Source organism: Eptesicus fuscus, chromosome 19 (assembly GCF_027574615.1).
Source record: "Eptesicus fuscus isolate TK198812 chromosome 19, DD_ASM_mEF_20220401, whole genome shotgun sequence".
Lineage (NCBI taxonomy): Eukaryota > Metazoa > Chordata > Mammalia > Chiroptera > Vespertilionidae > Eptesicus > Eptesicus fuscus.
The window spans coordinates 987,488-1,000,839 of NC_072491.1; the positions used below are offsets into that span (position 1 = coordinate 987,488).

The 13,352-nt window shown below is 71.8% G+C and overlaps 1 protein-coding gene across 3 annotated transcripts in view; it reads right to left on the minus strand.

The window, feature by feature from the left end:
* Nucleotides 1-476: 476 nt before the first annotated feature.
* ADGRB1 (adhesion G protein-coupled receptor B1) overlaps nt 477-13,352 on the minus strand; it is a 49,683-nt gene continuing 36,807 nt past the window's right edge. For 2 of the 3 annotated variants that reach the window (XM_054708424.1, XM_054708425.1), the window contains 12 exons: nt 11,937-12,039; nt 11,091-11,241; nt 9,820-9,889; nt 8,554-8,620; nt 6,848-6,933; nt 5,483-5,654; nt 5,124-5,219; nt 4,475-4,514; nt 1,885-2,582; nt 1,432-1,467; nt 1,186-1,290; nt 477-710 (listed from right to left, as the gene is read on the minus strand). In XM_054708424.1, the coding sequence (XP_054564399.1) occupies nt 516-710; nt 1,186-1,290; nt 1,432-1,467; nt 1,885-2,582; nt 4,475-4,514; nt 5,124-5,219; nt 5,483-5,654; nt 6,848-6,933; nt 8,554-8,620; nt 9,820-9,889; nt 11,091-11,241; nt 11,937-12,039 (1,819 nt within the window). In that variant the 3' untranslated portion in view covers nt 477-515. The remainder of the gene's footprint in view (nt 711-1,185; nt 1,291-1,431; nt 1,468-1,884; nt 2,583-4,474; nt 4,515-5,123; nt 5,220-5,482; nt 5,655-6,847; nt 6,934-8,553; nt 8,621-9,819; nt 9,890-11,090; nt 11,242-11,936; nt 12,040-13,352) is intronic. The other variant, XM_054708426.1, reaches the window with a different exon arrangement.

A 13,352-nucleotide genomic window follows, 5' to 3' on the forward strand; every position in this document is an offset into this window, starting at 1 on the left:
CACAGAGGGCGTGGGTTTTCAGTTCTTTTTATTGAAGAAAAGAAAAGGAGAGAAAAAATAGATTCCCCAGCCCTGCTTCGTCCGGAGGCCCTGGTCCCGCCGGGGGCAGGCGGGCCGGGCAGGGCGGGTGGCTGGCTGCTTCCCGAGGGTGGGGGCGTCTAAAAAACGGTGCCAGGCCGCCGCCAGCAGGCAGGTCCTCTGCTGCAGCAGCTCAGGTAGCATCCGGTGCCGGCCGCACCCAGCCCGGCACTGTCCCCGGCCGCCTGTCCGACCGCCGGGGCCGGGTCCGAGGAGGGCGGGGGCACCTTCTGGCCTCCGGCGCCCTGTGCCACGGGGCCGCCGCCTCCTGTCCCGCTGGCTCTGGTCCCGGCACTGCGGGCCTCCGCGGCCGCCGTCCGAGCGCCCTGAGCCGGGCGCGGGCCTGGCCCGCCGCCCTCGAGCGTCTGTGCCCGTCCTGCGGCAGCGGCGGGCCGAGCAGCATCCCTCCTCCGTCCGGTGTGGCCGCCGCCCGCCGCTCAGACCTCGGTCTGCAGGTCGATGATGTCCTGGCCCACCAGCGGGATGGTGGCGCCCGACTTCTCCCACTCCACGCCCCGCAGCTCCAGGGGCGACGGCGGCAGCGGCTCCAGCTCCTGCACCCACGCGGGCGGCCCGTGGGCCTTCCGCAGGCTCTCCCAGGGCCGCTTGTTGGGCGTCTGCTGCTTCTCTGGCTGCAGTGGTGGCCGCGGGCAGGGTGGCCGCGGGCAGGGAGGGAGGGATGGCGGGAGAGGGAGAGAAGGGTGCAGACGGGAGTCAGAACAGCAAGGACCCACCATGGAGGTGCAGACGGGGTGGGAGGCCCAGCCTTGCCCAGAATGCACAGGGGCTGCGGCCCCCTCCGGGGTCAGGGTCTGGGGGGGCCTGCCTGCTCAGCACCCCGCAGGGCTGTCCCCTCCTCTGAGAGGCAGTTGCCCCGCCTGGACGCGTCCCCGTCCCCCCAGGGGCAGCATGGACTGGCCGGCCGCCAGGGGAAGGCTGGACCAATGAACTGAGTGAAGCGGGGTCACAGGAAGGCGGGAGAGGGCAGGCTTACCTGCCGGCTCTCTCGGCGCCTTGCCCCTCGCCCACAGTCCCACCCCCTGCCCTCTGCATCCCCCCACCTCTGCCCAGTGCCCTGCCCCCGCCCAGTGCCCCGCCCCCGCAGACCTTGCTCTCGGGGGCCAGCACCTCCTTGTCCTTGTCCGCGTGCTGCAGCCTCCGGCTCAGGTCCTGGAACATGTCCTGGTGCCGTTTCCGCGTGTGCATGATTTTCTGCGGGGGGGGGGGGGGGCAGGCAGACCCTGAGCCCCGAGGGCGCCCCTGGCCCTCTTCCCCGGCCCCGCCCTGCCTGCGGCCCAGCCCGAGCTGCCCGGCCAGGGGCCCAGGTGTCTGGGGAGGGGGCACGGGACCCACCTCAAAGTCCAGTTCCGCGTACCGCGACTTCCGCCTCTGTGGGGGGAAGGGTGGTGTGCCTTTGTCACCAGCACCCCCAAACCTCCCCATCCCACGTCCTGGCCTCTCCTCGCCTGAGGACGGCCGCAGGGACCCTCACCCATGTAGCCCTTGGGCGCAGACCCCCAGCCCGCGGGGCCTGGGGCAGCCTCCGGCTTGGTGGGTCTCAGAGGGGCTCCAGCGACCACCCGACCTGGAGGGCAGGACGAGCAGGTCCCTGGCCCTGGGTGAGGCCGCCCTCCGGACCCCGAGAGAGGCGGCCGCGGCCCGAGCCCAGCGGGCAGGGTGGGTGCTGGAGGGCGGCCGCGGCCGGACAAGGGGACAACTCCAGCCGGACGCTGGCTGTGTGGCCAACCCCGCGGCCCAGGACGCCAGGGACCCTGCCCCCGCCCCGCCCCCGCCCGCGGCCCGCACCTCCAGGGAGCTCACGGACAAGGCGGAGACGGTCTCGTTCTTGGTCCCCGTGCCCGTGCTGGGCCCCGGGTGGGGGGCGGGCTCCCGGGGCTCCCCCAGGCTGGGGGGCGCCGGCTCCAGGGTGGGCGGCGGGGGCAGAGGCTGCTGTGGGGGCGGGGGCGGCGGCGGCGGCGGCGGCGGCGGCGGGGGCTGGGCGGGGGGCGCCTCGGGGGGCTGGCGGGAGGGCGGGCTGCGGGCCGGGAGGCCGGCGTCGGGCGTCATGCTGAGGTGGATGAGGCGCGTCTGCGGCATCTGGTCGATGTGGATGCTGTACTTGGGCTCCTCCGGGGGCTTGGGCCGCAGCGTGGCCGTGGCCGCGGGCAGGATCACGTAGCTCGTGTCCAGGGCCTTCTCCTGGGCCCGGCTCAGCTCCGAGTCCAGCTTCTTGAAGATGTCCCCGTCGCCCACGAAGGACGACTTGGGCGCGCGGCCCTTCTTGAGGGTCAGCGAGTGGTTGGGGAAGTCGGGCAGCGGGCCCCCCGGGCGGCGCGGCGAGCCGTGCGTGTGCGGCCTGGACACGTGGGCCGGGAGGCTGTTGAAGTTGGGGGGCGGCACCTTGGCGTGGGCCAGCGTCAGCTTCTCCTCCTCGGGCAGCGAGGGCCGCTTGAGGGTGCCCGTGATGGTGGCCGTGCGGCAGGCGGCGATGTCCTTGTTCAGCACTGAGGGGCGGGGCGGGGTCAGGGGGCCTGGCCCGAGCCCCCCCCGGGTACCCCCCCAGCTCGGTGCCGCGGCAGCCGGGGTCCCCTTCGTACTCTCCAACAAGGCTGGGGCCGGTGCCCCCCCTCCCACCCCGCACAGGCGGACGACCCCCCACGTGCCCTTCAGAGGCGGGGTGGCCTCCGATGGCCCTGGGGGCCCGTGCTGCCCAGGGTGCAGGGACACAGCTCCTGGGTGCGGGTGGGACAGCCCGTTCCTGACCAGCTGCAGGGGGGCCAGGCTGCCGTGACCTCTGACCTGGGCTCCAGCCTGCCCGCCTCCATCCTACCGGCCCATCAGCCTCGGCCGGCCCCCGGAGGCCCCGAAGCGGCCAGGCCCGGCTGCCCACCAGCCCCTCAGGGCCGACCTCGGCGAGCCGGCTCTGACCGCAGCCTCCCCTGTGGCCCGGCGGCCGGGTCCCGCCACACTGCCCAGCCCAGGACCAGCGATCGACGGGCCGCTGCCTCCGTCCCGCTAGCCAGCACACAGCCTCCAGCGGCCCAGCCGGCCACTCGCCCGCCACGGCCCGGCGCTTCCCAGGCCTCCTCCCCCCGCTCCGCTCCACGGTCCGGATGCCACACCTGCCCCTCGGCAGCCCTGACCTCCGCTCTCTGTGGCCCCAAAGGGGACCCACATCTTCTGGACAAACCTGTGCCCCAGGGCCAGGAAGGGCCCCGCCCACTGAGGTCTTCCTGCCCACCTCCCAGCAGCCGAGCCCACGGACCAGGCTACGTGCCCCCAAACTCCTCCCGGGCCTGGGCCCTGGCTGGGGTGCCTACTGCACCCCCGGTCCCTGCTTCCCGCACACTCGGTGCTTGTGTGGTGACACCCTCTTACCGTCCCCACCCTCCCAGCCACTCGTTCAGGAGGCCAAGGGCCGGGCTGAGCCATATCCCCGATTAGGAAGAGATTGGAGGCCCCCCAAACAGGGCTGGGCCAGGCCCCAAAGCCCCCCAGACGTGAGGCCTCCTCCCAGGGAAGTTGGCTAGATAGCATGAGCCTAAGAGGGGGGCGGCTCCAGCCGCTGCTCAGCCCAATGCAGAGATCACCTCCTCCAGGGAGCCCTCCTGGGTCTCCCTGGCAGCAGCTGGCGCCCCCGCCCCCCGGGGCTGTCCCCGCTCTCCAGGGCTGTCTCTGGAGAAGGTGGTCCTCAAACACCTGGCAGACCAGAGGGAGGATGCCCCCCCCCCCGAAAGACTGCCTGTCAGGGCCCCAGACCCTTGGTTCACAGAACAAGGACTTTGGGGGCGCTTCCTTTTATTGGGAAATTCATTCCCTTGTTGCCTTTGCTTCCAGGAAGCTCAGCGCAGCCTAGGGCTCAGCGGTGGGTCCTACCGGCTTTCCTCCTGCGCCCCCATCTGAAAACCCACCCCACCCTCCTCCACGGCTGGACGCACAATGAAGAAATGAAGGACACACAGAACAGGAGCCGGAGGGCGGGCAGGCAGGGGAGTGAGGGGGGTGGGGCGGGGACAGAGCTTGCCCAGCGTCACTGCCCTCCGAGGAGGAGGTGGAGACCGGCGACCGGCAGAGCTGTGGGTGCTGAGGACCCGGCTGACGGGAGGCGGTCTCTCCAGGGCCAAGACCTCGGCGACCCACAGACCCTGGCTGCCGCCTCGGCAGGGGGCGGGGCTGGGAGGTGTGGGCGCTGGTGCCAACAAGGTCTGTGCTGGGCCCAGACCCCGAGGGGGGCTCCGGGCAGCAGTTCCTCGGTCGGGGGTGTGGGGGGTGGGGCTGTGGGAGGCGGGGTCGGAGGAGGACGGACGAATGAATGGACAGACGTACGAAGAAAAGAAAAAGAAGCAAGTGGGCCCCGGCGAGGGCCACCTGTCGCTCTCACCTGTCAGGCGCTCACCTGATCTACAGGCCAGATCCACATCCTTCTCGAAGTCGGTCTGCAGGAAAGACGGGCTGGTGAGGGCCGGGGCGGGGGTGAGGGCGGGGGCGGGGGTGGGGGTGGGGGGCAGGGGGCAGAGCTGCCGCTGCCCGGGGCACCGCGAGGCCTGCAGGTGGGGGGAAGGGCTACCCTGGAGCTGCAGCCATGCCCTGGAGGCGTGTGCCCACGCGTGGCAGTGCACGTGTGTACACAGTCCTGAGGCCTGAGGGGGTCCACACGCCCAGGGGATTCACCTAGGGCACTACCGGGGCCGGAACAGGCAACCTGAGGGGCAGTCAGGGAGGGCTCCCCGGAGAAGGTGGCATCTCCGTGGACAGGGTGAGCAGCAGGAGAGGGCGGGGTGTGCAGGGGGCACCTGGGGTGGAGGCCCCGAGTCCGGTCCTAAGGGGGTCTGGCTGGGGACAGGTGGTGTGAGAGGACATGCCAGGCCGGACCCAAGGGAGAAGCTGCAGAGGCCGGGAGCTGAGACAAGGCCCGGGGCACCAGCCCCACCCAGATCTCATCCACGTGACCTGCCTGACCCCCAGCCCTGGACCCGGGATCCGACCCGGGAGCCTCAGTTTCCCCAGCTGCACCCTGGGCTCCCAGTTCCCCCTGGCGGGGCTACCATGAGCTGGGCGTGGCCGTTCTGGAAGGAGCCCCCGGAGTCCCCGTTGCCCTCCTCCTGGCGGTCCACCACGCGGCACTTCACAGCGTCCTGGACCTGGGGGCGGAGAGCACAGGTCAGAGGTCAGCGGCAGCTCGGGCTGCGGACGACGGGACCCTGGCGGCGTCCGAGGAGGCTGACCCACGAGGCCCAGAGCAGGAGTCTTGGCTGCCATGAGGCTGCCCACATCTCGGGTGGCTCCGGCCCCAGAAGGACACCCCGCCCCCCCCACACACACGCACACGCACACGCACACGCACACACACAGTGCCCGGGGCCGAGCAGCACGGCACAGGGAGGTCCCCCCCCCCCCCCCCCACCTCTCTGCGCAGGATGCAGTGCACCATGACGATGACGAAGCCCTCCAGCGAGTCGAAGACGGCAAAGAGGATCTGGAAGAGGGCGGAGCGGCGGTCGGTGACGGCGAGCACGGCGGACATCCAGGTCAGCGCCAGCAGCGGCAGCACCACGCACGAGCTCCACAGCGAGGCCCTGCGGACGGGCCGCGTCAGGGCTGCGGGAGGGACCCCGGCCGGGCCCGGCCTCGGCCCCCTCTCTCCCGTGGGGCCGGCTTCCCCGGCCCAGGCGGTGTCCTCTCCAGGGTCTCTGCCCTCCACCCTCTGCACAGACCCCGCCCCGACAGGCCCCCCGAGTTCTGCCAGCAACCAGGGCTCCCGGGGCGATGGGGACGCGGGAGGTCGGTGCCCGGGAGGGGGCTCCCTGGGACACCCGGGCCCTGGCTGCCCAGGAGGCCACGGGCAGGGGAGGAGGCCCCTGCTGGTTCCGGCTCCCAGGGCCCACACAGCCCTCAGCCCCGTCAGGGGGAAAGGCCCGGGGAAAGGCGGCCACAGGGAGGGGCGCCTGGTCAGGCCTCTGAGCTCTCTGAGCTCTGGACAGAGAGGGAGGGAGGGGAGGAGCTGGAGGGAGGTGACAGGACAGACGAGGCCGGGCAGGTCAGGGACGGGCAGAGACAGACAGGCACAGACTGACGGGTGCTTCCTCCTCCAGGTGAGCCCTGCCTGCCCATCGTCCCAGGGGAGGGGCTGCCGCTGCTCCTCAGCCCTCGCCTCCTCCTCCAGGGAGTCCTCCAGGAGCACCTCACTCAGGCGTTGCCCTTGGCAGCCTGGGCCCCTCCCCGCACAGCACAGGCTACTGGGAGGAGAGAAGCTGGGAGGCGCAGGATGAGGGAGAGCGAGGAGACAGACACACAGACAGGCCAAGCAAGACTGGCACGCAGGGGTGAGGGCGGGCGGGACCCAGGGCGGGCGGGGCCCAGGGCGGGCGGGGCCCAGGGCGGACACTAGCCAGGCTGAGGGACAGGCAGAGGTACGGGAAGGGGAGGGGGCTCAGGGGCTGGAGGGACAGCACCCTCCCCCGCAGCAGGCAGCGCTGTGTGCCCTCAGGCCAGGCACTGCCCGCTCTGGGCCCCTTTCCCAGGTGGGACATCCAGCCCGTCCTCCACGCCGAGGCACACAGGCGGGCGCCCAACCCCGAGGGGAGGGGCCTGGCGGAGGTGAGCTCCCCGAGGGCAACCAGTTCCACTGCTTCTGAGGCCCTAACCCCCCCCACTCTCCTCCCCCCCCCACCCCCGCCCGGGCCGGACGGGACACCGCGCCGAGCAGGCAGGTCGTCGGGCGCCCGCACAGGCCGTGCCTCGGTTTCCCCGCTGCGGGCTCCGGTCCTACCCTGCCCGCTCCTTCAGCTTCTTGTCGGTGATGCCGTCCTTGGACACGAGCTTGTTGAACACCAGGATGCCCATGGCCATGTTCACCTGCGGGCAGAGGCGGTGGGTGCCCTGCTCCGCCCACGCCGTGCCCCACCCGCTCCCGTCAGGGGATGGGGCTCCCGGGAGAGGCAAAGCCTGGCCCACCCCGTGCCCCCTCACCCCGCCGTCTCCTTCGGCCGCTGGCCGGGCCCTCCGTGCCGCACGGACCCTCCCGCCCCCACAGGCCGGGCATCGGAGCTCAGGCCTCCCACGCGGCCCGCCCACCGACAGGCGCTGCCGCGACCTGGGAGCCCGGCGGGCGGGTGGGCAGAAGGGCAGGCGGCCCCGGGGCTCAGGTGACTCAGAGGTGACGGGTCTACCCACGGGCGGGACGGGTGGGCGCCCCGGCGGGTCCTCAGGCGGCTGCGCTGACCAGCCCCGAGGCCCATCTGCCATGCACTGCGGTCAGCCATGGTCCCGAGGTCAGAGGTCAGGTCTGGGAGAGCCTGGCCCTCCCCCGCGTGGGGCTGACAGGGAAGTGCCTGCCTGCTCAGGGCACAGGGGCCTCAGCGCCCCGTCCAGCTGCCGCCACGCCCACACGCGCCCCATGCCCGCCCCCTGCACCCCCTGCTGCTGCATCCGCCCACGACGGGGAGCCCACCCCCACCCGGGGCTCTTCACAGGCGGCACCTGCCGAGCGGAGCCCGCTGGGCGCTCAGGGCAGTCTCTGCCGCCTCGCTCTCACTGAGCCTGAGAAGCGCCCCCAGGGCGCCCCCCTCGGGCCCTCCCAGGCCCCGGAGCTCCCGGGGTCCCCCCTCTCCCCTGAGTGCCCTCTCCCTGCGCCCACCCCCCCCCACACACAGAGAGGCTGCTTGACCTGCCCGTCCTGTGGCTGGGGGACCCTGGGCCTCCGCGATCGCTGACCTGAGACCCTGGGCCCGGAGGTCGGGGCGGCTGACCTCACACCCAGCGGGTCCGGCCCTGCCACCCACCGCTCCGCGGCCTGACCCGGTGGAGGTGGCTTTCCTGGGACCTCGCTGCCCTGGCCGGGACGGAGGGCAGGACGCCGGTGCCACCTGCGGGCAGCTGGCTCTGTCCAACCTTTAACCTGTGAGTCCCCAAGCCCAGGGAGGGCTCCCACTGCCGGCCAGGGCCAGCCCCCCCTCTTCCCCCCCCCCCCCCCGCTCCAGACCCCTCCTGAGAGGGGACAGGGGTGGGAAGAGGCTCCTGCGGCCACCACCCCTCCCGCCCCGCCCCTCCCCTCCGGGCCGTCACTGGCCGCACTGACAGCCCTCCCTGCCCCCGCCCCTCCCTGCCCGTCTCGGAATAAAGGCGCCGGGTGAGCTGGGCTGTGGGAGGGGCCTGGGCACAGCGGGAGGAGAGCCTCCGGGGCCGGGGAGAGGGCTCCTCTCAGCCCATCCAGGGAGGCGGCTCCGCCCAGGCCTGGCCACAGCCCGGCCCCTCCTCCACCTGCCCACCTGGCCCACCCACCCCGTCCCTCGCTCAAACGCGCACCCACGTGGCAGGTGCGCAGCTGGTCCCCAAGGATCAGGCAAAACGCTCCCAGAAACCGCTCTCCCAGCCCAGGGTCTGCCCCCTCCCCGCAGCCCCAGGGGACCGTGGACACAGCCCCCCCCCCGCCCCCCCGTGACGGAGGGCCGAGCCGGGGCCACGGGGCAGTCCTACCAGCACCACAGCCGCAGCGGGTCCCACGAAGGCGTACAGCAGCCCCCCCTCCAGGGAGAGCCAGCAGCTGCGGGGGAGACGCTGGTTACGGGCAGGCGTGGGTCCGGGGAAAACCACAGCCCCCAGGGGGGCGGCAGGTGAGGGGCAGAAGAATCAGTGCAGGCAAAAGGCCCCGAGTCTGGGACCCTCACCTCATTCTCCAGCCTCAGAGCCCTCGGGGAGGGGCCAGGAGCACCCCAATTTATGAATGGAGGAGCAGGCCCAGAGCAGGGGCGCGGCAGGGGGCCAGGTGCCCTGACCGACCCCTCCCCGCCTCCTCCTAGACCCGCCCGTCTCACACGCAGGCCCTCCTTCCTGACAATCGCAGCCTGGCCCTCTGCTCCTGCTCAGGCCTCTGGCCCTTCCTCACCCCTCACTCTGACAGGAGCCCCCAACCTCCCCAAATCTCCTGGACACCCCCCCGGCGGCCCCCAGGGGCCTGGAGCCCAGCGAGGATGCAGGCCTTCCGCCCTGGCTGCCCGTCAACGAACTCCTCTTCATCCTGCAGAGCCCCGCTCAACGTCCCGTCTTCTCCTGCTCCTCCCTCAACCCCACAGCTGGGTGTTCCTTCCTCTCAGCCTCACCCCCTGGGGCTTCCGGTCACGGGCTGCGCACTCCTGTCCTCTGCCCCCCTCTGCCCCCCCACTTCCCAGACGGGCGCTGCTCCAGGGCCCAGCCACATCCTGTCCCCCGGGCTCCACAGTGAACCAACCTGCACAGCCAGTATCAGCTGCGCCCCTGCCTCTGGCCACCCCCCCTCCCCCTCCCGCAGCCATTAGGCCCTGGTTCCTCTCCCCCCACCACCCCGGGAAGCCACACTGCTGCTAGGGCCGCCCCTCAGCTCCCCCGCCCTCGCCCCGCTGACCCTCAGGGCCTCACTGACCTCCTCCTGGAACAGGCCCCACTGCCCGCCCTCCCGGGCCTCCCTGCAGTCCCGCTGGTGCAGGGCGGACCCCACAGATGGGGACTCAGAGCGGCTGACGGACCTGCCCAAGGAGGCGGCGGGAGGCTGACAGCCCAGCACGGTTCCTCCCCATCCCGCTGCCCTCGGCCGGGAGGAGCTGGCTGATGGGGGGAGGAGGCCGCCCGAGGAGCCAGCCTCTGGGGCCTGGCCCCACCCTGTCCCAGCCTTGGCTTTCTCGTCTGAGATGGAGGCCCTTCTGGGGCCGTGGGAGGGCCTGGGGGTGCGGCCTGGGCCCCCCACATCCCCACCCCGCCCCGACTCACTAGTTCATGGTGCTGTACCCTTTGGCCTTGGTAAATCCCACAGAAATGGCCACGACCAGCGCAGGGAGCCCTGTGGAAGGACCAGGAAGAGGGCGTCGGTCCCCCCCGCGGGAGCACGGACCTGGGGAGCACGAACCGGGGAGCAGGGACCGGGGAGCACGGACCGGGGAGCAGGGGCCGGGGAGCACGGACCTGGGGAGCACGGACCGGGGAGCACGGACCCGGGAGCACGGACCCGGGAGCACGGACCGGGGAGCACGGACCGGGGAGCAGGGACCGGGGAGCACGGACCCGGGGAGCACGGACCGGGGAGCACGGACCGGGGAGCATGGACCCGGGGAGCACGGACCAGAGAGCACGGACCGGGGAGCACGGACCGGGGAGCACGGACCTGGGGAGCACGGACGGGAGCACGGACCGGGGAGCACGGACCGGGGAGCATAGACCGGGGAGCATAGACCTGGGGAGCACGTACGGGAGCACGGACCAGGGAGCAGGGGCCGGGGAGCACGGACCGGGGAGCACGGACCGGGGAGCACGGACCGGGGAGCACGGACCGGGGGAGCATAGACCTGGGGAGCACGGACGGGAGCACGGACCGGGGAGCACGGACCGGGGAGCATAGACCTGGGGAGCACGGATGGGAGCACGGACCGGGGAGCACGGACCGGGGAGCATAGACCTGGGGAGCACGGACGGGAGCACGGACCAGGGAGCAGGGGCCGGGGAGCACGGACCCGGGGAGCACGGACCGGGGAGCACGGACCGGGGAGCATAGACCTGGGGAGCACGGACGGGAGCACGGACCGGGGAGCATAGACCGGGGAGCATAGACCTGGGGAGCACGTACGGGAGCACGGACCAGGGAGCAGGGGCCGGGGAGCACGGACCCGGGAGCACGGACCGGGGAGCACGGACCGGGGAGCACGGACCGGGGGAGCATAGACCTGGGGAGCACGGACGGGAGCACGGACCGGGGAGCATAGACCGGGGAGCATAGACCTGGGGAGCACGTACGGGAGCACGGACCAGGGAGCAGGGGCCGGGGAGCATGGACCCGGGAGCACGGACCGGGGAGCACGGACCGGGGAGCACGGACCGGGGGAGCATAGACCTGGGGAGCACGGACGGGAGCACGGACCGGGGAGCAGGGGCCGGGGTGCATGGACCGGGGAGCACGGACCGGGAGCAGGGGCCGGGGTGCATGGACCGGGGGAGCAGGGGCCGGGAGCACGGCCAGGAGCAGGGGCCGGAGCTGCGCGGGCACTCACCCCAGCCCAGGCAGAGGAAGCGCTTGCGGATGAGGCGGTTCCGGAGGCGGCCGGTCACGGCCATGTAGGACTGCCAGGCCTCGGTGAGCACCCAGCAGAAGGACGACAGGAAGAAGAAGTGCAGGAAGGCGGCCACCAGCGTGCACACCACCTGGCGGGCGGGCGGGCGGGGGGCTGGGCAGGTGCTGGTCCCGGGCCCCACGCCCGCCCAGTGAGCGGCCCAGGGCCGCCTTGGTGACCAGGTCAAATCCCAGGCAGGAAGCCACCGACGGGCTGCCCGGTCCCCGGCCGAGATGGGCTGTGGGTGCTGCGCGACCCGCCCACGAACTGCCAGGGAAGGCACCCTGCCACCCGCCTTCCTCACTGCCCCCACGCGCCGACGCATCACTGCCACCGGGAGCCCACCGAGAGCCCGGTCCAGCCCATCTGTTCCGTCGGTGGTGACCCCGAGGCCCGGAGGGACAGGTCACTGCCAGGGTCACCGGATGAGGCACCGACACGCTCAGAGGAGCCTGGGCCCAGCAGGGCTCATCACCAAGCTCCGTCCAGCCGGAGACTCGGGACGCCCGTCCCCACGCCCGCCTGGCCCGTGACACCTGCCCCTGCCCGGCTGGAGCCACATAGCGGCCGTGGCCAGAGGAGCAGTGAGAACTCCAGCTCCTAAGCTCCCATCACCCATCGCCCACCCCATCACCTCCCCCATCGCCCACCCCACGGCCCACCCCACCGCCCACCCCATCACCTCCCCCATCACCCACCCCATCGCCCACCCCATCACCCATTGCCACCCTACTGCCTACCCCATCTGGGGACCCTGGGTTGGGTGTGGCAGCGCCAAACACCTACCCTGCTGCGGGTCTGCGTCTGCCCGATGAGGATGAGGGCGTTGGAGGAGATGATGGACAGGCAGAAGTTGATGAGGATGACGGATCGTTCTGAGCGGATGTACCTGGGGGAGGGTGGGAGGTGTGGTCAGCGCCCCACAGGGCCTCACCTGACAAGACCTGGGGTCCCATGGCTGCACCAGTACCATGTGTCACTTCCTCCCAGCAAACACTGCCACCACCACCACGACCACCACCACCATCACCACCATCATCACCACCACCATCATCACCACGACCACCATCACCACCACCACCATCAACAACATCACCATCATCATCATCGCCCACCCCATCAACATCATCACTATCAACATCATCATCACCACCACCATCACCATCACCACCATCACCACCACCACCACCACCACCACCACCATCACCACCATCATCACCGCCATCACCATGTCTACTTCACCGCACACCACGCTCCAGCACAGCCAGGTGCCGGGAGAGCCCTGGGAGCCACTGAGCACAGCTGCCCCCCCCGGGCTGGGAGTGGCTCATCCTTATCACACAGGGTCCCCTCCTGCACTCCTCCCCTCAGACACAGCTCACTCTTGGGGTCTCACTGCCGCCTGCGCCCAGCAGCACCCGTGCCCCTAGCCCCACCCGGTCTGATCCTGACTTTGAGGTAAGAAGGTGGGGGGCTCTGAGCGGACTGTGTGACCCCAGGCTAGTGACCCGGCCAGTCTATGCCTCGGTCTCTCCTCTGTGAGGGGGTCGGGGTAACAGCACTGCTGCTCAGGACCGTGGCCTCAACTCAAGAGCGACGGCTCAAAGCCCTGGCCCGTTTCCCAGTGCGGCCCCCAGCGGCCGGGGGCGAGCTGAGGGCACAGGGCAGAGCTCAGGGGCCGTGACCTACCTGGTGTGACATGTGACCTCGGAGGTCATGGCCCTCTCTTGGCCGTTTCCTGACGGGACAGCAGGGTGGTGCCCCGCAGAGCTCAGGGGAGGCACTTGGAGAACCACAGCCCGGCTGCCCCCCCCCCCCCCCCCCGCCCCGCTCCAGAGTCTGGGGAGTCCGAGGCCTCAGGGGAGGACAGGGCTCAGGACACAGCGTGTCCACAGGGGACCCGGGCCGGGGCCGGGGGAGGGACCCTGGACGCCGACCCTCCTGCTGCCTCCGCCCTCCCACCGGCCACATCGACCGCTCCCTGCCGGCCTCGGGCGCGATGTCAGCTCAGTCATCGGCTGGCCCTGGGCTGCGGGCAGGCAGTGACCTTGACTTCATGCTCCATCCCAAGCTCTGCTCAGTGGGGCTCACAGCCCCCGGCCCCTGCTGGCACTCGCACGCTCACGCACACCTGTGGCGCCTGGGCCTGGCTCAGACCCGCACCTGCACACACGTGGCCCGCACCCCAGGCTGGTGACCAGC